This window comes from Helianthus annuus, chromosome 14 (genome assembly GCF_002127325.2).
Source record: "Helianthus annuus cultivar XRQ/B chromosome 14, HanXRQr2.0-SUNRISE, whole genome shotgun sequence".
In the NCBI taxonomy this organism is placed as follows: Eukaryota; Viridiplantae; Streptophyta; class Magnoliopsida; order Asterales; family Asteraceae; genus Helianthus; species Helianthus annuus.
In genome coordinates this window covers 12,708,893-12,734,298 of record NC_035446.2, presented here as the reverse complement: position 1 = coordinate 12,734,298, position 25,406 = coordinate 12,708,893, and the positions used below count along the sequence as shown (strand labels likewise).

The following is a 25,406-nucleotide window of genomic DNA, read 5'->3' as shown; positions in this document are numbered from 1 at the left end:
GAAAATGTGGGGTAGTCACGGTTACCGATGCAATGACAAACATGGTAACGTGACTATTATGGGCCAAACACAACAGTTCCGCTTGGTGGAGGGAATTGGTGAATATTTGACGACAGTTTCTTTGAAGTGGAAAGAATCTGTTAAGGTTTAGAGATCTTGCCAAAGAAATGGGGGGATAAAAATTTTTTCATTTGTTGAATTTCTTCGGCAAAATTCTAAACGCAATCTCAGGTGGTAGAGTTTATGATCTTCTGGTGATTCAAACGGTTCAGCGTGGAATGTTTTGCACAGACACTTGAAGATCAAGACTTGATGCAGTTGTTTAAGAATGGAACCTTTATCATATGCCGGTTGGAGTTTTGGAAGATCAGCGGAAGATCGGTCAATTGATCCTTTTGAGGAAATTGCACAACACTCAACACGGATACGCGTACTTTGAGGGGGAAATCTTATACAATGAGCATCAGGATGCTACTTACCTGGATCATCGGTCAAGGGGGAATTTGTCTACACAGAGAAGATGAATACTTGGCTGAAGATTGATTGCAATTGCATTTTCAGCATTCGACAGCAACGGACAAGGGGGAATTTGTTGATGCAGATTTTGTGTCCGATGCTTGTCGAATAGAATAGTTTTATTTTATGCTGAATTTGTAATAGTTAGTGAAACGGTCAAGCGAACGTGTATAGACCCGCTCGTTTGAAGTGGTCAAACGAGAGGGTTGTTGGTTTGACTGTGTGTGTGTGTTGCTAGACAAAGTTGCTGTGTTGTTATTGGTGTCGAAGGATAAGGCATCGAAGGATTATGAATATCCTTCGATGAGCTCGAAAGATACCCATCGAAGGATGGACCTCGAAGGATATCGAAGGATATCATTCGAGGTATGTGAGTATCTTTCGAAGACTGTCTGATCGAAGGATGATGTTTCGACCAGTCAGTCTGATCCTTCGACCTGCAGTGTTTGTTTTGGTATAAATACCAACACTTTGTCATTTGCAACACAAGAGTGAGAGCACAAGTGTGTGCTAGAGAGAGAATGGAGGTCTGAGACCTCACCGGGAGAAATCACCACTTGGTTTCTCCCCGGATGTATACTTCTTTGGTATTAGTTCGGTTGTCATGTAACCGGGCCGACTTGTAATGTTTACTACCGGATTAATACAAAGTTTGTTATGTTTATCCTCTCTTATCTCTTCCATCTTTGAACACGAAAATCACGGGTTGGGTCCCGAAACACGGACCTACATAAACCAAGGCTTATAGACATCACTACTAAAACAAATATGAAAATGAACAATGACTAAATTATTTTAAACAACAAACATTGACTTTTCTAAACTAAAACCACCCTGACATGTGGCCAAAAGTATCTTTGGGCATAATGTAGTGGTAACATGATAAGAAACTATCGCCACTTATGACAAAGAATAGCGATAAGTCGACTCTTGCAAAAGAAGGTTTAGGAGGACACAGTGCTCTCATGCGGTGGGACTAACGGTTTGTTCTATTGCCTTAATCCTTTTAAGGGACAGGATTTGAACCAGTTGATAAGGTAGTCTGGAGTGAGGCACGATCCCATGCCTTGGCGGCACTGCTGCGTGCTTTCCTTCTGGTTTGTCGTTTTGGCCTTGGAATGTAGCTTGGAGGGTAGACATGGTGTGTCAACTCTTCTATCTTGTATTTATGTTGTTTTTTTGCCGTTAATTTGTTCCTTTTGTACGGTTAAGCTCATTTAATCCTGAAAATCAAAAGTATACAAAGAAACGCACTTTTTCCCAACATTAGTACATAAAAAGAGTTGATTTTATGCCTTGTTTATATAAATTATATGTTGCTTTTTGTGCATATCACATGTATGTATGAATTAAACAAGTATGATAAAAGCGTATTTCCATTACGATCAAAGTCTCGATATTACAAAGATTGAAACGAAATAAGAACACAAGCTTTCGAAAAATAAACGGAACAAATTACCAGCTAAGTCTTTTCCATTGTATATTTTGTATTTTATTTTTAGTTTATTTTTGTGTTTTGTCTTTATTTTTATTTTTTAGTAGTGTTTTCATTGCTGCATTAGCGACAATGCAAATTTTAAGTGTGGGGATGACTGATGAGACACTGAGTCGTAGTGTTAGTTAGTCGTGGTGTTGGGTTTAAGTGGATACATATACCTGCAATCGTGGTTAACATGTGAGTAGATTTTAGTTAAGTGACATAGTTTTTGAAACTGGATGTAAACCTGACTATGATTCCATAGCATAATTCTTTTTCAGAGACGAAAAAAGAACAAGTGTGGGGATATTTGATGTATTGCAAAATACATACAGTTTCCATGTATAGTTTGTACAGTTTTTGAGTCCAATTGTGTCGTGTTTAGGTAGAATTTGTATTTTACTGATTCGTTTGCGATTTCCAGGTCTCGGGGGATAAAAGAAGCTGAAACATGCGAAAAAACGAACTAGGTAGGAAGAAAACTGAGTATCGAAACGCGTATGAGTGATCGAACAATGAAACGTCTAAGAAAACGAGAGAAATTACCACGTCGCGTCGCACGACAGGGGAAGGGAAGCTCCCCCGCGTGACGTGAGGGAAGGATTTGACCTGATGTTGACTTTATGGCCCTCACGCTACGCGGTGCCTTAATTAATTATCCCTCGCGCGATGCAAGGGGACCTAAATCGAAGAAAGTGTCGTTTGTGATCATGATTTGCAATGATATATACCAAATCTAATCCCATAAAATAACATCATCAATCTTGGACGAAATTCTACAACCCTAGGCGAAATTCAGAGCTTTGAAACATCAAAGTGGAAGAATTTAACGCACAGAATCACGAAGGTTGAAGATTCAAAGCACGTGATTGAATATTATCGGGTTCACACTTCCGGTTTCTCTAGTTCTTTGTTTTTGATCTTTCAAACCATGAGTTCTCTACTTAACCTTTGTTTTGTTTTTGTTCAATCAATGGTTCTAGGCTAAATCTTTGTATATTACCTAGGTTAATGATAATTACATGACAAAATTTAGATTTTTATCGGTTTTGATTCATGTTTGTGGTTGATTAATAAAGTAACGACTTTGGTTTCTTGATTCGATGTATACGCATATCTAAACTTGCTTGATTTCATGATTATAACTTCACATGCTTCCTTATTGAATGTATTTCACTGATAGGTTCATGTTAGATTTAATTACTGTGTGTCTTTGATTAGTTTATGGTTTGCTAGACGTGGTGTCTATAGAAGTTATCCTCGTGAATCAAGTAGGTATAGGTGTTTTAAAATTATACCTTGATGATGATCTACTACTCGTTCAGTGCTCCGAGGAACAAAAAAATTGGTTGCAACATCAGGTTGATCATTGGAATCTGTCATAAAGTATAAATCTTTGGAATTATAAAACCAAAAACAAACAATACACAACTATGTAATCTCCTGAACGACACTGGAAGCAAACTTGTATACACAATTTTTTTAAGATTATACCTTGATGTTGCAATCCTGGGTTGAGAGCTCTGATGAATTAGCAAATTCGCTGAAATAACATGTTGATCGTTTGTATGTGTCGTGATTAGTAAATCTTCAGTGGAACAAATTCGCTGCTCAATTGGTTGTTGATAATCAGAAGAACGAAGTGAATGATGGTTGATGATATGAAGAACGAACCGGAAGATATGGACGCATATTTTTTTTGGTTGATCGATTGAATTTTGAATTTGTTGGACATGTTGAAGCGTGGGTGGTTTATCTGATAACTGCCATGAGAAATTTAAAAAAGAAAATTATATATAACACTATAAATGTTAAAAGACGATCCTACCCTTATGTTAAGGTTAAGAAGATCTATCGCCAGGATCTGTTCGATTTGTTCATTACTTGGAAAGTGTTCACAAAAGAACCTAAACCTCTATATATATATATATATATATATATATATATATATATATATATATATATATAGGCTAATTATAAGGAGAAAACCCACTCCAGTTGACTAAACCCTGAAAACCCACGTGTGTGGCTACAATTCAGCCACATCACATATGAATAAACTTGAAGAGAGGGGTATTTACGTCAATTTACCATAGCCTGAAAATGTAACAGGTACCTTTATGAGAATTCTGACAACTTTTTTACATATTCTCTCTCTAGAATTTATAATGGCTACACTTATAAAAAAACTTCTCTACTTCATTCCAGATCTAAGATTTGAAACAAAACTCCCATTTCCATGTTCCAAACTCTCTGCTCCATCTCTCTACCATCAACATCGCCTCTTCCTCCTTCCACCACCACCATCACCGCCGTAACCTACTTCCAACACCACCACCACCGCCGTAAACTCTCATCCCCATAGTCGGATCCGGATCCAGATCGGAAATAATCAGAATTAAACATCATTCTTCCTCTTTCTTTCCACCATCTCCCATCTCTCTCTTCGGGAACCAGATCTGCAATGGTGGTTGCAGATTTGGTGGAAGGTTAGGGTTTGTTCGAAATAAAAAGTTGGGGTTTTCATGTACAAAAGAGGATAGCTCAAATTGACAGTTGAAGGTTGATGAAGGATGGTGGCAGGTGGGGTTGATGGCGGCTATTGATGGCGGTCGTTGTTGTTGAAGGAAGGTGGCAGGTGGGTTGATGTTGGCGGTTGTTGATGAAGGATGGACGCAGGTGGGTGGTGATCGTTGAAGTTTGATGAAGGATAGTGGCAAGTGGAGTGGGTTTTTCATCTTACACAATTGAAGATCTTCATCCAGATCTTGAAGATCTAATTCATTGTCAGATCCGGTTTGATGTTGAAGATTACCCCAAAGATCCTCGAGGTCCATAAGTATGTTTGTTTTCAGTTTTTTTTTTCAGATTTGCAATTGTTTTGCGTTTTGTAGTTCTTCATTTTTTTTGTATTTTGTAGATCTGCAACTTTTTTCTGGATATGTTGTTTTTTTTTGTTCAAGAAGATGAATGTTTTTAATTTCTTGATTTATCAATTTTTTAATTTCTTGATTTATCATTTTTTTTTTGTATTTTGTAGATATGCAACTTTGTTTCTTGTTCAAGAAGATGAATGTTTTTAATTTGTTTTTTTTTTTGTTGTGGTTTGTGGATCTGCAATTTTTTATTATTAAAAAAATGCATGTTACATTTTTTTCGTGTTAAATAAATAATGCACGTTACTGAAAATAAAGTGTGTTGTGTTTCTGGCATAAATTGATAATTAAAAAATGCATGTTACATTTTTTCGTGTTACATAAATAATGCACGTTACTAAAATAAAGTGTGTTGTGTTTCTGGCATAAATTGATAATTAAAAAATGCATGTTACATTTTTTCGTGTTACATAAATAATGCACGTTACTGAAAATAAAGTGTGTTGTACACTTTTTTAGACTGTTGTTTTTATTATTGATTGCATCATTTTTGTGTAAAATTTGTTTAGATCTTGTTCAAGAAGGTGAATAAGTATGTTTTTTTTAGCTTTGTTTGGAAATCTACACTTCGAAGATGATGTTTCAGATGTTGAAGATGATGTTTCAGATGTTGAAGATGATTTCAAAAGATGTTTGATGTTGAACATACTTACGAAATGTAACAATCAAAGAAAAAATGTCTGTTACATTTTTTTTTGTGTTAGAAATGTAACAATCAATCAAAGCAAAAATGCATGTTACATTTTTTTGTGTTACAGAAATAATGTCCGTTACAGAAAATAAAGTGCATTTGATCATGTAAAAATTATATGTTACGTTTCTGTGTAATATTTTATGTTATAGAAATGTGGCATAAATTGATAACTAAAAAATGTTTGTTACATTTTTATGTAATAAAATACAGATGTATATAAAAAAGAAACAAAAAATCTGATTTATATAAAAATGAAAAAAAACAGAATTACATCAAAAGAAATAAAAAATCTGACATATAGAAGTAGACTTTTCCCATTTTACCCTCCAAGTACATCATATATATTTAAATATTGAGAGAAAGGGAGAAAAAGCAACACATATCCCAAAATTAATCTTAGCCATCCATCATGCTTAATCAATGGTGATTAATGAGTTTTCAGGGTTTAGTCAACTGGAGTGGGTTTTCGATTTATCCTTGCCCTATATATATATATATATATATATATATATATATATATATATATATATATATATATATATATATATATATATATAGAAAACCCACTTTAATTTAGAAAACTCGGGAAACTCAAAGCTCCCGATGTTTTTTTTCTTGAAAAAATTGACACATGTTATATACATGTTTTAAGGGTTTTGGAAAAAAAAATCAAAAAAGCCCCGAGTAGATATTTTAAAAAAAAATAAACAAGTTTTGGTGTAACACATGTTACAAATATGTCAGATGAATGTAACATGTGTTACACCAAAACTTGTTTATTTTTTTAAAAAATATATACTCGGCGCTTTTTTGATTTTTTTTGCCCAAAACCCTTAAAAACATGTATATAACATGTGTAAATTTTTTCAAGAAAAAAAACATCGGGAGCTTTGAGTTTCCCGGGTTTTCTAAATTAAAGTGGGTTTTCTATACATCCTTCCCCTATATATATATATATATATATATATATATATATATATATATATATATATATATATATATATAGGGAGCCGCTAGAATGAGAACCACCCCGAGAACCGCGAGAACCACACCATCCGGGTCGCCGTTTACCATGATTTTTTTTTACAACTAGATGTGTATATTATAAACACATCCGTAAAAAAAATTAAACGCCCCCCCCCCCCGAGGGGGTAGTTTTTTACACCATAAGTTTGGTGAAAAAAAAAAAACACCAAACTTGTGGTGTAAAAAACTACCCCCTCGGGGGGGGGGGGCGTTTAAATTTTTTTTTACGGATGTGTTTATAATATACACATATAGTTGTAAAAAAAATCATGGTAAACGGCGACCCGGATGGTGTGGTTCTCGCGGTTCTTACAACTCGGGGTGGTTCTCATTTTAGCAGCCCCTATATATATGGAGCCGCTAAAATGATAACCACATCCAGTTGTAAGAACCGCGAGAACTACTCTTGTCACACCCCCAAAATCCACCTGCGGAGTATCACCGCTTGGGAGCGTGACTGACCAGGATCAAGCCACCAATCATATAGAACAATATATATAGTAAAAGTAATTGCTATTAAACCAAACCCAATCCATATGAAAGGTGTTCCAAAAACATAAGTAAGTTATCATTGTTTAGCGGAAGCGTATAAATAAAACCCATCGTAATAAAGTATCAAGTATCAAAAGTGTTTAACAAGATAATCACGATCCAAGCCCACAACGACCAGCTCCTCCCTGTGCAAGCTCCATGTATCTAACGACCTGCAAGGCATGTAACAGAGGATCAACAACTAGTTGAGCGAGTTCACAGAAAGTATATGCGTAATAGTAAGTTCGTTTGTAACATGTGGCTCTACTGGGCCGATAGTACGTTCTATTGGTGGGGGCTTCCCATGTTGTATATCCACTAGACTATTCGTAACCATATGTGTTCTTCACAATCCGAGAACAGTAGTAAGTATAAGTTCACGTAGATCTTACGTGAGTATCCTTCACATCCGAGGATAGTAATTAAGTATAAGTATCCTTCACAACCGAGGATAGTAATATGTATAAGTATCCTTCACAACCGAGGATAGTAATTAAGTATAAGTATCCTTCACAACCGAGGATAGTAATGTGTATAAGTATCCTTCACATCCGAGGATAGTAGTATGTATAAGTATCCTTCACAACCGAGGATAGTAGTAAGTATATGTGTACGTAGATTGCACGTATGTGTCCTGCACAACCGAGGACGATGGTATGGTAGTCTAGTGATAGTGTCAGTACGAATCTATTCAACCTTATTCCTTTAAAACCCATTCCCAAGCCCCGGGAATCCCATGCCTTAGTAAGGGTGTGAACTCACCTTGGTTTGCTCGGTATGTTATTGCTTCTAGGGTTTGCTAATCGTCTAAGTCCGTTACACACGACCTTGATTCGATTCTAGATGGATTGGCAATCAAACTTGATGCAAAGAACTTGTGAATCCAAGAATGATGAGAAGGTGTTGTAGAGAGGATTAGAGGAGGTGAAAGTACGTGTTTTTGATTCTTTGTGAATGATTAGAGAATGATTAGGGAAAAGAATTAGGGTTATGAGTTGTTAAAGTTTCACTATCAACCCTAAGCACCCTTTAGTATTATTTATTACACATGTACACCATCTCATAACAATTTCATAATTTCACCACCCAAATTCATATATTTACCAATTTCACCATTAACAAACAACCATGCACAATCAAACAATCAAAACATATATAATTCCAGGGCAATCAATTGTGCAAATAAACGACTAGTCAATACATGAACGTGCAATAAATGCGAAATAGAATCTTGGAAATTCGAGTTGTCACATTATCCCCAACTTAAAAGAAATTTCGTCCCGAAATTTGGTGCGCACTCACTGAGGAAGCTAGGTAAGTTATATCGTTCACTGGTTTTCCTGGGGTGTCACATCATCCCCCCGTTGATTTGGAATTTCGTCCCGAAATTCAGTAGTAGTAGCTTCAGCCTCAGTAGTGGTTGCATTGGTTCCGAATAACTGGGGGTACTTTTCTTTCATTTGGTCTTCGCGTTCCCAGGTGTACTCTGGGCCACGTCGGGAGTTCCAACGAACTCGAACAAGAGGGATTCTCTTGTGTTTGAGGACCTTAACATCCCGGTCCGTGATTTCAACTGGTTCCTCGACGAACTGCAACCGCTCGTCGATAGTGAGTTCCTTAAAAGGAACTATGAGGGTCTCATCTGATAGGCATTTCTTCAGATTCGACATGTGAAATACATTGTGAACTGCACCGAGTTCAGCTGGTAGGTTTAGTCTGTAGGCTACTGGGCCTATTCTTTCAGTGATTTCGAACTGTCCAACATACCGTGGATTGAGTTTGCCTCGTTTACCAAATCGAACCACACCCTTCCAGGGTGAGACTTTAAGTAAAACCCGGTCCCCGACCTGAAATTCCAATGGCCTCTTACGCTTATCCGCGTAAGCTTTCTGACGGTCGCGCGCTGCCGCCATGCGTTGTCGTATTTGTGCAATCTTTTCTGTGGCGTCCACTACAATCTCTGGACCCGTAATCTGACTATCCCCCACCTCTGCCCAACAGAGAGGTGACCGGCATTTACGTCCGTACAATGCCTCGAATGGAGCGGCTTGAATGCTGGTGTGATAACTGGTATTGTATGAGAACTCCACCAAAGGGAGATGCTTTTCCCAGCCGTTGCCGAAATCAATGACACATGCCCGAAGCATGTCTTCGAGAGTCTGGATCGTTCGCTCAGACTGCCCATCCGTCTGAGGATGATACGCCGTGCTCATGTCTAACCTTGAGCCGAAAGATTTGTGCATTGCTTGCCACAGCTCTGACGTGAATCGTGCATCCCGATCCGAAATGATGGAGATGGGCACCCCGTGCCTCGAAACAACTTCTTTAAGATAGATGTCTGCGAGAGTGGAGAACTTATCCGTTTCCTTTATAGCTAGGAAGTGTGCAGACTTGGTGAGTCGATCCACGATTACCCATATTGTATCGTTCCCACGCTGAGATCTAGGTAGGCCTGTAACGAAATCCATGGAAATTTCTTCCCATTTCCATTGAGGTATCTTAGGCTGTTGAAGTAGGCCTGCGGGTTTCTGATATTCAACCTTGACTCTCGCACAGGTCAAACACTTGCCAACATAGGTGGCGATGTGGGCTTTCATACTTGGCCACCAATATGTAGTTTTGAGATCGTGGTACATTTTATCCGACCCTGGATGTACCGAGTAGCGAGACTTGTGTGCTTCGTCCATCACAAGCTCTCGTAAACCGCCGTATAGTGGGACCCAAATACGTCCTGTTACACAATAGGCGCCGTCTTCCCTTTGTTCTAATCGTTGCCTTGAGCCACGCAAAGCTTCATCCTTTACGTTTTCCGGTTTCAATGCTTCCACCTGAGCATCTCGTATTTGTGCAGGGAGATCAGACTGAATAGTGAGCTACAAAGCTCGTACCCGCCTAGGTAGAGTGTCTTTTCGACTGAGAGCATCAGCCACAACATTGGCTTTGCCTGGATGGTACTTGATGGCGCATTCGTAATCATTAAGCAGTTCGACCCATCGTCGTTGACGCATATTCAATTCCTTCTGCTTGAAGATATGCTCGAGACTCCTGTGATCGGTGTAAATTGTGCACTTGGTACCGTACAGGTAGTGTCGCCATATCTTAAGCGCAAAAACAACAGCTCCCAGCTCTAAATCGTGCATCGTGTAGTTCCGTTCATGAACCTTGAGTTGACGAGAGGCGTAGGCAATAACTTTATCCCGCTGCATCAATACACAACCAAGCCCCTGTATCGATGCGTCACAATAAACCACGAAGTCATCCGTGCCCTTGGGCAGTGAGAGGATAGGTGCGCTACATAGTCTATCCTTCAGGTACTGAAAAGCAGTTTCCTGCGTATTACCCCATCTGTAAACGACCCCTTTCTGTGTCAGCATAGTAAGCGGCTGCGCGATCTTGGAGAAGTCTTTGATAAACCGCCTGTAGTATCCCGCCAAACCCAAGAATTGGCGTATTTCCGTTGGTGTACGCGGTGCAGGCCAGTTTCTGATCGAATCTACCTTGGATGGATCGACATGAATCCCATCCCTGTTCACCACATGGCCTAAGAAGTGGACTTCACGAAGCCAGAAGTCGCATTTAGAAAACTTTGCGTACAATTGCTCCTTTCGAAGAAGTTCCAAGATAAGGCGTAAGTGCTGCTCGTGTTCCTCCTGACTCTTGGAGTAGTTCAGAATGTCGTCGATGAAGACAATGATGAACTTGTCAAGATAGGGTTTGCACACCATGTTCATAAAATCCATGAAGACTGCAGGCGCGTTCGTAAGCCCAAATGGCATGACTAGAAACTCGTAGTGACCGTAGCGAGTTCTGAATGCTGTCTTGGAGACGTCCTCATCCCGGACTCTCAGCTGATGATGACCAGACCTTAGATCAATCTTGGAGTAGTAACACGACCCTTGCAACTGGTCGAATAAGTCGTTTATACGCGGAAGAGGATAACGGTTCTTCACCGTCACCTTGTTGAGTTCCCGGTAGTCTATGCATGTCCTGAAGGTACCGTCCTTCTTTTTCACAAATAACACTGGAGTTCCCCCAGGCGAAGAGCTTGGACGAATAAAGCCCCTTTCCAAGAGCTCTTGTAGCTGCTTTGACAGTTCTTCCAGTTCGGTTGGAGCTAAATGATACGGTGCTCGAACTATGGGTGCTGCTCCTGGAGCGAGCTCGATTTGAAATTCGACCTGACGATGAGGCGGTAGACCAGGTAAATCTTCAGGAAACACCTGAGGAAAGTCGCGTACAACTAGATGGTCTTCCAACTTCTCTTCTTTCGTTGATGCGTCAGTGACGAGAGCCAAAATTGCGGTGTGGCCCTTCCGCAAACATTTCTGAGCCTTCAAGAAAGAGGTGATGCCAACCACAACACCACTCTTGTCGCCTTGAACTTCAAGAGGTTCCTTACCCGAACGAGGAATGCGAATGATCTTCTCTTTGCATAGGATTTCTGCTTGCTGTTGCTGCTGGCGATTCTGATTTGCAGGACGTGGGCTCCTGAATCCTTAGCTTCATGGCCCATCTTGAGGTACCTCTGGCAACGTCCTTCGTTGCACTAACCACCTTGGTGTCTGTTGCATTAGATACACATTGGGCGAATTTCCCGATATCCACCCTGCCCCTGACCACAGAAGTTGGCTGACCCGGGCTCTGGTGATCGCTATTCTTGCGCTGCTACTGTGCTTGAGACTGAACGGTAGTGGAACCCTTGCTGGAATACCCATCCCATTTCCGCTTGTTGTCACTAGGAGTAGCGGGAGTAGCAGAAGTGGTAGCGGTAGTAATAGCGCTGATACAACTAGGCAGCCTGTTCTGTTCCACTGCCTGATCCGTGAGGCGATGAGCAAGACGCTGATTGTATTGGATATTGTCGGGGTTAGCCGATGTAGCATGGCTCTGATTCTCTGAGGCTAGACCCTTGAGGTACAATTCGATACGCTTGCTTGGAGGGTCCATCATGGTTGGACACAAGATGGCCAGTTCGTTCGACCGTTTCGTATAAGCTTCAATTTCTGACCCCGTCATTTTCAAATGGTAAGCTCCACGTCCAACTTGTGGATGTCATCACGCGTGTAGTATTCCATTTTAATGCGTTCTTTGATTTCGTTCCAGGGGGTGGCGTTAGCAGCTGCCAACCCTAGTATCTGTACTTGCGCGTTCCACCAGGTTAGCGCGATTCCTTCCAAAGTACCAGTGGCGTACTTGACCCTGCGAGCCTCAGGGCATTCACACATCTCGAATACCGACTCGAGCTTCCCAAACCAATGGAGTAGTCCAACTGCTCCTTCTGTGCCACTGAATGTGCTTGGACGACAGTCCATGAAGTTCTTGAATGTGCAGACAGGTTGCTATGCGTTCTGACCCGTTGCGCGAGAAAGATAGGTCAATGTTAAGCGCGAGAGTTGGGTCACGAGAGTAGGATCTAACATCCTAGGATAGGTTCGGAATAGCAGGTTATACCCCCGCTTGCGCGGCTGCAAGCGCCGCAGCAACTTGTTCGATAATGAGAGCCGTCAACTGGGCTTGATTCATGTTAACACGTCCAGACATGATCGAGTAGTAAAGGTAGCATAAGTATGAATGGTTTGCGAGTAGTGCGATGACAGAAAAGTGTAAGCACGTAGGTATTCTCATGCAATAGTGTCATGTGTATCTAAGCATACTATGAGCAAAGTTCTATACATTTCTAGCATGTAGGCAATAAACATAAACCTTATTACCTAGAATGTTGAGTCTTGCACGTGGAGCGAAGCGTCGTTGTGGATCGTTGAGAGCACTGTTCTGGTTATAGTCTGGTTTTAATAAAAACGTTTTCCCCATATTAAAACCAAGTTCTCTATAACCAATGGCTCTGATACCAATCTGTCACACCCCCAAAATCCACCTGCGGAGTATCACCGCTTGGGAGCGTGACTGACCAGGATCAAGCCACCAATCATATAGAACAATATATATAGTAAAAGTAATTGCTATTAAACCAAACCCAATCCATATGAAAGGTGTTCCAAAAACATAAGTAAGTTATCATTGTTTAGCGGAAGCGTATAAATAAAACCCATCGTAATAAAGTATCAAGTATCAAAAGTGTTTAACAAGATAATCACGATCCAAGCCCACAACGACCAGCTCCTCCCTGTGCAAGCTCCATGTATCTAACGACCTGCAAGGCATGTAACAGAGGATCAACAACTAGTTGAGCGAGTTCACAGAAAGTATATGCGTAATAGTAAGTTCGTTTGTAACATGTGGCTCTACTGGGCCGATAGTACGTTCTATTGGTGGGGGCTTCCCATGTTGTATATCCACTAGACTATTCGTAACCATATGTGTTCTTCACAATCCGAGAACAGTAGTAAGTATAAGTTCACGTAGATCTTACGTGAGTATCCTTCACATCCGAGGATAGTAATTAAGTATAAGTATCCTTCACAACCGAGGATAGTAATATGTATAAGTATCCTTCACAACCGAGGATAGTAATTAAGTATAAGTATCCTTCACAACCGAGGATAGTAATGTGTATAAGTATCCTTCACATCCGAGGATAGTAGTATGTATAAGTATCCTTCACAACCGAGGATAGTAGTAAGTATATGTGTACGTAGATTGCACGTATGTGTCCTGCACAACCGAGGACGATGGTATGGTAGTCTAGTGATAGTGTCAGTACGAATCTATTCAACCTTATTCCTTTAAAACCCATTCCCAAGCCCCGGGAATCCCATGCCTTAGTAAGGGTGTGAACTCACCTTGGTTTGCTCGGTATGTTATTGCTTCTAGGGTTTGCTAATCGTCTAAGTCCGTTACACACGACCTTGATTCGATTCTAGATGGATTGGCAATCAAACTTGATGCAAAGAACTTGTGAATCCAAGAATGATGAGAAGGTGTTGTAGAGAGGATTAGAGGAGGTGAAAGTACGTGTTTTTGATTCTTTGTGAATGATTAGAGAATGATTAGGGAAAAGAATTAAGGTTATGAGTTGTTAAAGTTTCACTATCAACCCTAAGCACCCTTTAGTATTATTTATTACACATGTACACCATCTCATAACAATTTCATAATTTCACCACCCAAATTCATATATTTACCAATTTCACCATTAACAAACAACCATGCACAATCAAACAATCAAAACATATATAATTCCAGGGCAATCAATTGTACAAATAAACGACTAGTCAATACATGAACGTGCAATAAATGCGAAATAGAATCTTGGAAATTCGAGTTGTCACAACTCTTAACCAATCAGAATATGACAACCCAAATGGTATTTTGGTCATTTACCCCAAATGTCAAATCTCTCCTCTCTCTTCATTTAAATAACTGAATTTTTAATTACATCTCTCCTCTCTCCTCTCACCTCTCTCCTCTCTCATTTAAATCTCATCTTTCTGTCTCTTTTTGAGCAAATGAAATCATCTCATCTAGATCTCAACTAAACAAGATAGAGAGCATATTGTAAACCCTAGCCCCCCAACTAAACAAAACACACACATAACTTGCATTTTATCGAAAGAAAGATATAGAGCCCAAGGAGAGAGAGAGAGTCGAGATGCAGGCTGGTGGTTTCTGGCCACCTGGTTACGAAGGTGCCGCATCAGCGGCTATGGCGGCGGCGATAGGGCGTGGAGCAGTGGTGGTGAGGCTTTGATGGCGACGGTAGTTCGGGTACGGTGGTGTTGATGTCACCGACGGCCAACGCCGTTCACGGCGGCGGAGTTGTGGTGGTGGTGGGTTTCAAGTCGGCGATGGGCGGTGTTGTGGTGGTGGTGGGTTTTGACGGCGAAGGCGGTGAGGGTTTGAGCAATGACGTGATTTGTGTTTGGGTTTTGCGTGAGTTGATGTCGCCGGTAACCCCTCAGATCAAGACTCGGTTTTCCTTTTTTCTTCATGGGTTTTGTGGTGGTGGTGAGGGTTTGAGCAATGACGTTGATGGTGACGACGGTAGCCGGGCGGCGCCGGAGCTGCACCGGCGACGACTGCAGTAGAGGTGAGTGTGTTTGGTTCAAGTTCGGCTTAGATTTGGTGCTCAGATTCTGATGTGGTTTGAGTTTTGGTTCGGGTTAGGTTCGGGTTTACTTCATATTTTGTCGAGTTTTCGGCTCGGATTCGGGTCTCGGTCAAAGCTGGTCAGCCGCGGTTCGGGTGTGGTTCGACGGGTCAGATTGTGGTCCGTGACAATTTGGGTCAACTAGTTAAACCCGGTCAACTCGGTTCGATGTCGGGTCAACTCAGTCAACGGCAGTCAAAGGCTCGGTCAACGAACGTCAAAGTCAGTCAACTGGTCAAAGCCAGTCAACCACAGTCAAAACCAGACCCGGTAACAATTTAAACAATGCGAAAATCTTGTTTATATAATTATAGATTTTTAGTTATACGCGACCCGAGCTTGAACCGACTGGATTAGAAATTTGTTATGTTTTGACATTTCAACGAAAACTATATATATTGATAATTGTGATTGGTTTATTGTTGTATTTTAAAAAAATAAATCGACACTTAGTTGTCGGGATTGTCCAAAAACAGAGGAAACTCTGCCCGATTTTCTAAAAATCCGTTATACGTAAACTTAAAACGTAAAACGTAAAAATTTTAACGTAAAACGTAAAACTATACAAATTTTACGTAAAATGTAAACTTTGATGTAAAAACTTTTTAACTTAAAATGTAAACTATTTAACGTAAAACGTAAACTTCTTAACATAAAAGGTAAAACGTAAAGCGTAAACTTTTTAACTTAAAACGTAAAATGTAAACTTTTTAACGTAAATCGTAAAACGAAAACTTTTATGTAAAAACTTTTTAACGTAAAACGTAAAACTTTTTTATGTAAAAACTTTTTAACGTAAAACGTAAATTTTTTTATGTAACCTGTAGAACGTACAACGTAAAACGTAAACTTTAAACGTAAAACGTAAAATGTAAACTTCTAAGTAAAACGTAAAAAAATTTCATGTCAATTGTAAAACGTAAACTTTTTTATGTAAATTGTAAAACGTAAAACGTAAAACCTTATTATGTAAAACGTAAAACATTGTGTTATGTAAATTGTAAAACGTAAAACGTCAAAAAAGTTTTCGTAAAAAAAAATTTTAAACCGTAAAAAAAAGTTTTCATAAAGAAAAAGTTTAAAACCGTAAAAAAAGTTTAAAACCGTAAAAAAAGTTTAAAAACGCATGTGTAAGAAAGGGGGCGCAAAAACGGGACGTAAAAAAAAAGTTTTCATAAAGAATAAGTGGCGAGAATAAGGGGCGTAAAAACGGGACGTAAAAAACGGCGCGGTATAAAACGGCGCGTAAAAACACGGTCGCAAAAACGGCATGTAAAACGTGTCGTAAAAATGGCGCATAAAACGAGCCGTATAAACGGCGCGTAAAAAATGGGACATAAAAACGGAACGCTAAAACGGCTCGTAAAAACGAGACGTAAAAAATGGGGCGTAAAAACGGCTTTGTAAAAACGTGACGTAAAAACGGCGCGGCAAAAAACGGCGCGGCAAAAAACGGCGCGTAAAACCGGACATAAAAAACGTCACTTAAAAACCCGGTCGCAAAAACGACGTGAAAAAACGGAGCGTAAAACGGGTCGTAAAAAAATGCGCGTAAAAAACGCGTCGTAAAAAAACGCGCGTAAATTTTTTTTATTAAAAAATCTGATTTCAAAATGTTGTTTGATAAAAAGAATCTGATTTAGAAAAAAAAAAAACAATTAATGCAATAGGACAAAAATGTAACAAAAAACAATAAAACTAATAACACAAAAAAAAACAAAATTACTTAAATACCCGTTTAGATTAAAATATTAAAGAAATAATAAGACAAAAACAATATAATATTACTTTTAACTACTTTTAATCTCTTCCATCCATTTTGAAGATCTAATGGCCAGAAAGTGGTTTCCGCGGTTTTTACAACTGGAGATGGTTTTTATTTTAGCGGTCCCCTATATATATATATATAGGTAAAGAGTACTGTACAATATTGCTTATCGTACATTACGTACGCTTCAATCTCAGCCGTCAGATCATCTTCCCGCATTTTAAAATCGCATGTTTTTTTTTTATAACAATTTCACATGTGATAATTTTTGATGAATTCACATGTTGTTTTTTGTACCAATTTCGCATGTGATAATTTTGATGAAATAGCATGTTATTTTTTTATAACAATTTCGCATGTAATAATTTTTGATGAATTCGCATGTTGTTTTTTGTATCAATTTCGCATGTGTTAGTTTTGATGAAATAGCATGTTGTTTTTTTGTAACAATTTCGCATGTGGTAATTCTGATGAATCGCATGTTAAAAAATTAACATGCGAAATTGTTACAAAAAAACAACATGCGAATTCAATATGGGAAGATTATCGGACGGCTGAGATTGTAGTGTACGTAATGTACGATAAGGGCATTTGTACGTTAACCTAACCCTATATATATATATATATATATATATATATATATATATATATATATATATATATATAGGATAATGCTAGATAAAAAACCCTAAAATTCTTAGAAAACTCTGGAAACCCAAATGGGAAGCCATTTTTACCCAACCTCCCGACATTTTTTTTTTTGAAAAAAATTACACATGTAATATACATGTTTTAGAGTGTTTTGGGCCAAAAAAAACAAAAAAGCGCCGAAGGGATTTTTTTAAAAAAAATAAACAAATTTCAGCTCCTAACACGTGTTAAGCAAAAAAAAACATAATTTCGCTGAAAATTGCTGAAACTTGTTTTTTTTTTTTTAAAAATATCCCTTCGGCGCTTTTTTGATTTTTTTGGCCCAAAAGTCTTAAAAACATGTATATTACATGTGTTATTTTTTTCAAAAAAAAAATGTCGGGAGCTTGGGTTTTCTCGGGTTTTTTATATATATAGGGTTTTCTATCTAGCCCTACCCTATATATATATATATATATATATATATATATATATATATAGGGCAAGGATAAATTGAAAACCCACTTGAGTTGAAGAAACCCTGAAAACCCATTAATAACCATTGATTAGAAGAGATGGATGGTTGTGATGTGTTTGTGTATTATCTCTCTTACTTTTTTTATTATATTAATCATTAAATAGTACATGTAAGGGTAAAATGGGGATGGAGAGTTACAAATGTATTCTTGGGTGGATGAGTGCATCTGACTTCTGACTTCGCTTTAATGGAACACATAATTCAAATACATATTAAAAAAAAAAAAAAGGTTCTGACAAATCCCCCTTTTTCAAATACATAATTCAAAAAGTTATGACAAATCACCTTTTTTCAAATACATCACTTGTACACAAAGATGAAGTCAAGGGGTATTTGAATTATGTGTATTTAAATTATGTGTTACTTCTGACTTCCCTTCGTGTATCTTTTTCTTATTAAAAAAACACTATAATTTGTATATCACCCTAAGATCCATTCATGAGATGATGGCTTCTTTTTAATTCATGTATAACATTTTACAAAAAAAAAAGTAAAAAAAAAAAAAAAAAACGTTACATTTTCTGTATAAATTCAAAAAATGTAAACACCCAGTAAACAAGAAAAATGCTTATTTTTTTATCATTTAAAAGATATCCACATACATAAAAGTGTAACACGTTTTCTTTTTTTCTCCTCCGACACAAAGTGTTATATTACATCACATTGTTACAAAAGTCGTTTTTCTACTAAAAGATGTTACATGTTGGTACGTACACTACAATTTTTACATGATCAATTTTACGTCACATATGTAACACTTTTTTTTGCAACACAAAAAATGTAATACTTTGTTTCTGTAACATACACTTTATTTTTACAATAATCTGGAAAAAAAATTGACAACACACTTTATTTTTACGATAATCTAAAAAAAGTGTAACAATTCACTTTATTTTTCTGTAATGGGCATTATTTCTATAACATAAAAAAATGTAACAGTCATTTTTGCTTTGATTGATTGTTACATTTTTAACACACAAAAAAAAATGTAACAGCACACTTTGTGTCTGTAACAGTCATTTTATTTTTACAATAATCTGGAAAAAATGTAACAACACACTTTATTTTTACAACAATCTAAAAAATGTAACAACGCACTTTATTTTCAGTAACATACATTATTTATGTAACACAAAAAAATGTAACATACATTTTTTTATTTGATTATTACATTTCGTAACTAAGACGCAAAGAATTGTTATGAGAATTGTTAAATAAAAAATAAACTTCATTAACAATAATCCAACATAAGTAATGTAACTAGCAATGTTACAAAATTTATATAAAAAATATAACTTCATTAACAAGAATCTAATAACAACAGATTTTTTAGATTTAATCATCATAACAATAAACAAGAAGGTAAATTACATTTTAATCCAATATATAAGAACTTAAAATCAATTTGTTTCCTTTTTTCAAATCTGAAAACAAAATATTTACACAAAAAGTTGATAAAACCGGTAATAAAAAACAACATATCTAGAAAATAAGAAATTATAAACATTCATCTTCTTGAACAAAAAAATAAAAAAAAAGTTGTAGATCTACAAAACACAAAAAAAATAAGATCTACAAAACACAAAAAATTGCAAATCTGAAAAAAAAATTGTAAACAAACATACTTATGGATCTTGAGGATCTTTTAGATCTTGAACACATCATCTGAAACATCATCTTCAACATTGAACATCTTCAGCCGGATCTTGAGCATCTTTTAGATCTGGTAGCATCTTTTCGAAGCATCTTCAATCGGGGCATCTGGAGCATCGTCAAACGTCATCTGAAGCATCATCTTTTTTATTCGGATCATCTTTTTGAACCGAAACCACTGACCACCTCGACACCGTTTTGTTTGAGATTTTGTTGATACAATCATGGGATTTGATAAAATGCTATTAGATCTAAAGAAGAAATTGAGGTGAAAAAGCATGAGGTCTCTCTCTTTTCGATTTTCACTGCATCCCTCTCTCTGATCTTCTCTCTCTAATATTTCTCTCTCTAAGCATCTCTAGATTTTTACAATGTATGTTTCTTTTATGTTATTGTGGGTTTTTATGATATGGTGACTGAGATTCAATCTTTTAAAAAGAGAAATTGAAAATGAAAAAATAACTAAAAGAAATACATGCATTTAATGCAAAAGTGAGAGAGTTGAAAAGACTCATATACATCTTTCAGTCAATGGGTAAAATGCCAAATTTACCCTTGACTTCATCTTTGTGTACAAGTGATGTGGTTGAATCCTAGCCACACATGTGAGTTTCTTGGGTTTTCTTAACTGGGGTGTGTTTTCTCATTATAATTAGCATATATATATATATATATATATATATATATATATATATATTGATGCCCATCCCTCACACCCTAGGTCCATCCCCTTCAGGCTCATTCTCACACCCGTTTACGTGGGCGCCTACGTAGCGGAGCATTCTTTGAGGACTACCCCAAGGCCGGCTCAAAATATTGTAGGCCCGAAGCGGATAACAAAATTGAGGCCCTTTGCGTAAAAAATAAAAGAATAAAAATTGTTTTTGATCCTATGATTCATATACCATCTCTATGTATACATAGTTATATTCATAAACCTCAACGCCAACAATTTTAAAGTCAAAATCACCTACATATAATATGTTATCTTAAGAATTTGGGGCCCTGGGAAAGTGGAGGCCTAAAGCGGCTTGCTTTGTTTCACTCCCCCTTGAGCCGGCCCTGGACTACCCTCCTCCACACCCGATCAATTTAGTTATTAATTATTAAACTACTTTTAGCACATCATTGTGTGCTTATTTTACTTTATGCGTAATTAACCGCATATACTTCATACATTAATTCTCATTTGTACATTAACTTCCTCTAGTGTTTTTATGAAATACTAACTTGTTTTTTTTTTTTGGGTAAAGGGTTACCCCGGTGAATCTATTAAAATGCAACCGCAATAAAGTACAAGTAGTGAGGATGTGTTCCACACTAGTTCATATACAGGACATGCCCCATATATGTAAAACAAAACAAATCCAAAGACCTATAAAAACCCCAAAGACCTAGTCTACTATACATCATGACTCGACATCTAGTAGACAAACAATGCAAAACACAAACACATAATGTCAACCACCATCATCAAAAATAAAGTGGCCACAAAACCGCAGCCCCTTCAGACGAAACGCAGACAGTCTATCCATTCGAGAACTTGGAAGAAGAGGTGCTTGCCCCTGCTTTTGAAGAAAAAGGATGAGTACCCGATGTCATAAATGCACTAGTTTCGTTGTAGACTTCTTCGACCTCCTCCTCATCCGATTCCTGCTCGTCCCTTGAATGTTTCTTCTCAACCCGACCCACGGTGGTACTAACTTGTTTTTTAATTAATACAATAACATAAACTTACTCTATCATTATCAAGATTATTTTTATTTGTACATTAACTTCCCTCTAGTATTTTATTTTTGTTTTGTTTGAGCTTGTGAAGTTATCAATCATTCTATCAGAACATCATTGTGAAATGGGTTTCCCAATCAGAATACGCATTCTAGTTTCGATATTGACCACAAAAGACTGCTACACATGTCATTTACAAGCACTTAATTCTAGGGTTGTAAACAAACCGAACGAACACGAACAAGGCCTTGTTCGTGTTCGTTCGTTAAGGAAATAAATGTGTTTACGAACGGTTCATGAACACTTACCGAACGAGATTTTATGTTCGTGTTCGTTCATTAAGGAAATGAGCGTGTTCGTGAACGGTTCACGAACACAAATAAATTTGGCGAACGCGACGAAGGATAAAGATAGATGGCCTAGAGAGTAGCACTCGAACTTGAATCCCTTATTGTGGAATGGAGGTCGATTGTATTTGCCGATGTAAATAGTGCGAAATGAAAGGGAAATGATGCAATTAACAAAATGAAAGTGAGTTTCCTAGTTTAACTGTTAAGGTAATAAAATAAATAAAAGTTTAATAATATAAAAAGTACAAATAAAATAGAAGAAGTATAAATATCTTCAATTAAAACACAAACATACGAACATAAACGAATGTTCACGAACACGTTCACGAACACCTTACCGAACGTTCACGAACACAATCGAACGAACGAGGCCTATGTTCATGTTCGTTCATTTAACTAATCGAACGAAATTTCTTGTTCATGTTCGTTCGTTTATTAAACGAACGGACATAAACGAGCTTCCCGCCGAACGGTTCGCGAACTGTTCGCTGAACGTTCGGTTCGTTTACAGCAGTTAATCCATAACTTGTGTTTAGGTTTCAAACTATTTAGACCACCCGTAGAGGAAAAGGTTTTGCCCCCCCCCCCCCCAAAAAAAAAAAAAAAAAAAAAAAAAAAAAAACGCCCCATCATGCCTGTGTCATCACCCCCGAGGCGTTTTTGAGGGTTTTTTTTTTTATGCTGGGCGCTTCCTTAAACACGCCGGATCGGTTTGAGAATCGCCAATGGAAAGTTTTTGATTTTTTTTTTGATTTTTTTTATTCTAATTCAATTTCAGCATATAATCATTGCAATGGATATTATGGAGCATTATACCACTACACCCTATAATCATTGCAATGGATATTATGGAACATTATACCACTACACTCTTTTTAATTTCAAGCCCTATAATGTCCTTTTGCTGACTAGGAGACACATGTCGGATAATGCCCAAATAAGGGACTTGAAGTTCAAGCCCCACTACACATGGTTATGGTTAATGGTTTTACGAGGTTGTGTTAAACTTACCCTTCCGCTACCTTCATTTTTACTGGCCGTGGCCGTACCTATCCCCTCCCTCTCTGTGAAGATGAAAAATCCAGTGGTGTACGTTTAGCATGCTTCTTTACTTAACTAGATGAGTAATATATTGTGGAAAAGGATCATACATGAATAGGATGAAAAGTCCCAACGACGGAGGAAAAGAATAGAAGGTACTCAATTTCATTGAGTCCATTAAGACGCCTCGCCAAAAATATGTGGTGGAATGAGTATCAGTGATCATTTCATTCGAATATGCATTCTTGAGTATGGTTATGGTTATATAAATATTGAAGTGGTGGGCGAGAGTGAGAATGTTGTGCTCCCAAAGGATAATTCAACAACTCAGTTTATGAATATAGGAATCCTACTCATAAAAAACACAATTGACTAATATTACAAAACTTACAGATAAAAAAAAAGTTATATATTGTGACAACATTGGTGTCACTTACGTGTGTACCAATTTCGTTTACCATTCTAGAATGAAACATGTTGTGTTGGATTATCACCTCATGCGTGAACAGATAGTAGTTGTTGGCTCTTTAAAGGTCATACATGTGAACTTAAGGATTAACTTGCTCAAATCCTTACCAAAACGCTCTCCCGTGCTCCATTTCTAAGATTACGGTCCAAGATTGGTGTCTATAATGGGTCCACCATCTTGCAAGGGCATGTGAAGGCATCAACAATTTAAAGGATTTATTGAAATAATATTTAAATTTTAAATTCAAATGTAGTTTAAATATTCAGTTGCAAAATGGATAAACTATTTTGTTATATTTCATATGTATGTATTAGCTCTATTATGTAACAAACCCTTGTAGTTATCAACATACATCTCATCAATGAAAATATGTGTTCAAAACTAATTAGAGTGTCAAATTAACACATTAAACGTATGTCAAACGGATACTCTGTTAAATGTCATTTTAGTCCTTATAGTTTGGGTCATTTTGTCAGTTTAGTCTAAATGTTTCATTTTTCGTATGCGGGTCCAAAAAGGTTTCATTGTTATCATTTTAGTCCACTGGGTTAACTTCATTCATTTTTCTGTTCATGAGAAGGGTAATTCGGTCATTTTATATGTAATTCTGTCAACTAAAATGACAATTCGACCATATACAATGACCGAATTGTCATTCTCCTTAACAGAAAAAATGAATGAAGTTAACCCAGTGGACTAAAATGGTAAAGATAAAATCTTTATGGACCTACATGCGAAAAATAAAACATTTGAACCAAACTATCAAAATGGCCAAAATCATATGGACTAAAATGAAATTGGGGAATTAGCCTTTAATAATCCTATCTAGACCTTATTGGCCATTAATAATCCCATCTCAGAATATTCCCCCCACCAGTCCCACCTTTCACCTATTTTTCCTACAATGGTCCCCCGTTAAAAAAACTTAACGGAGTTAAGCTTTTTTCCAAACTACAAACAGATTTTTTAGGGCTTTTGATCAGAACGATGATACGAGTCCATTGATGTAAACTTACTTCGAAATGGTGCTCGAAGTGACTTGATTTTGGTTAATTGGAAATTTAAACATCCGAATTGAAGCGCCGTTTTCATCGTTTGGAGCACTGTTTCGAGGCAAGTTTTACATCAATGGACTCATATCAACGTTCTAATCAAAAGCCCTAAAAATCTGTTTGTAATTTGGAAAAAAGCTTAACTCCGTTAAGTTTTTTTAACGGGGGACCATTGTAGGAAAAATAGGTGAAAGGTAGGACTGGTGGGGGGAATATTCAGAGGTGGGATTATTAATGGCCAATAAGGTCTAGATGGGATTATTACAGGCCAATTTCCCAATGAAATTTAACTTTTTTTTTTTGAACAATGGCCAAAACCATATGGACTAAAATGAAATTTAACTTTTTTTTTTTTTGAACGAGTGGGCATATCAATTAACCAATCACAACACTTAACTCTCATCACACGGATCACCGATCCAACGGCTGAGATCCCATCCATTCCACACTACAAACCAAATCACCACTATATAAACAACTCCCTCTTACAACATTATTCAAACCAAAATTCACCACAAATACGATAATGTCAGGAAGAGGAAAGGGAGGCAAGGGGCTGGGAAAGGGAGGAGCAAAACGACACCGTAAAGTTCTCCGTGATAACATCCAGGGTATCACCAAGCCGGCGATCAGGAGGCTGGCGAGAAGAGGAGGTGTGAAGCGTATTAGCGGTTTAATCTACGAGGAGACACGTGGCGTCTTGAAGATCTTTTTGGAGAATGTGATTCGTGATGCGGTTACCTACACAGAGCATGCTCGCCGGAAGACTGTTACTGCCATGGATGTCGTTTATGCTTTGAAACGACAGGGCCGTACCCTCTATGGCTTTGGGGGTTGAATTATATTTAGGGTTTGGTTGTTTTTTCACAGATCTATTGTTTTAACTTTGTTCATATATCTGTGTAATTGAATCTTCTAATGCAATTCAGTTGTTTGATTCTGCGATTATA

At 37.5% G+C, this 25,406-nt stretch overlaps 1 protein-coding gene and 1 long non-coding RNA gene across 2 annotated transcripts; both read left to right on the top strand.

Moving 5' to 3' along the window:
• The first annotated feature begins 1,301 nt into the window (after positions 1-1,301).
• Positions 1,302-3,088, top strand: LOC118486380. The gene is made up of 2 exons (XR_004878689.1): positions 1,302-1,657; positions 2,418-3,088. It is a non-coding gene; the product is annotated as an uncharacterized LOC118486380 (long non-coding RNA).
• Positions 3,089-24,949: 21,861 nt separating this feature from the next.
• LOC110908044 (histone H4) lies at positions 24,950-25,406 on the top strand. The gene has a single exon (XM_022152941.1). The coding sequence runs from the start codon at positions 24,983-24,985 to the stop codon at positions 25,292-25,294; it is 312 nt and encodes a 103-aa protein (XP_022008633.1). The 5' UTR covers positions 24,950-24,982; the 3' UTR covers positions 25,295-25,406.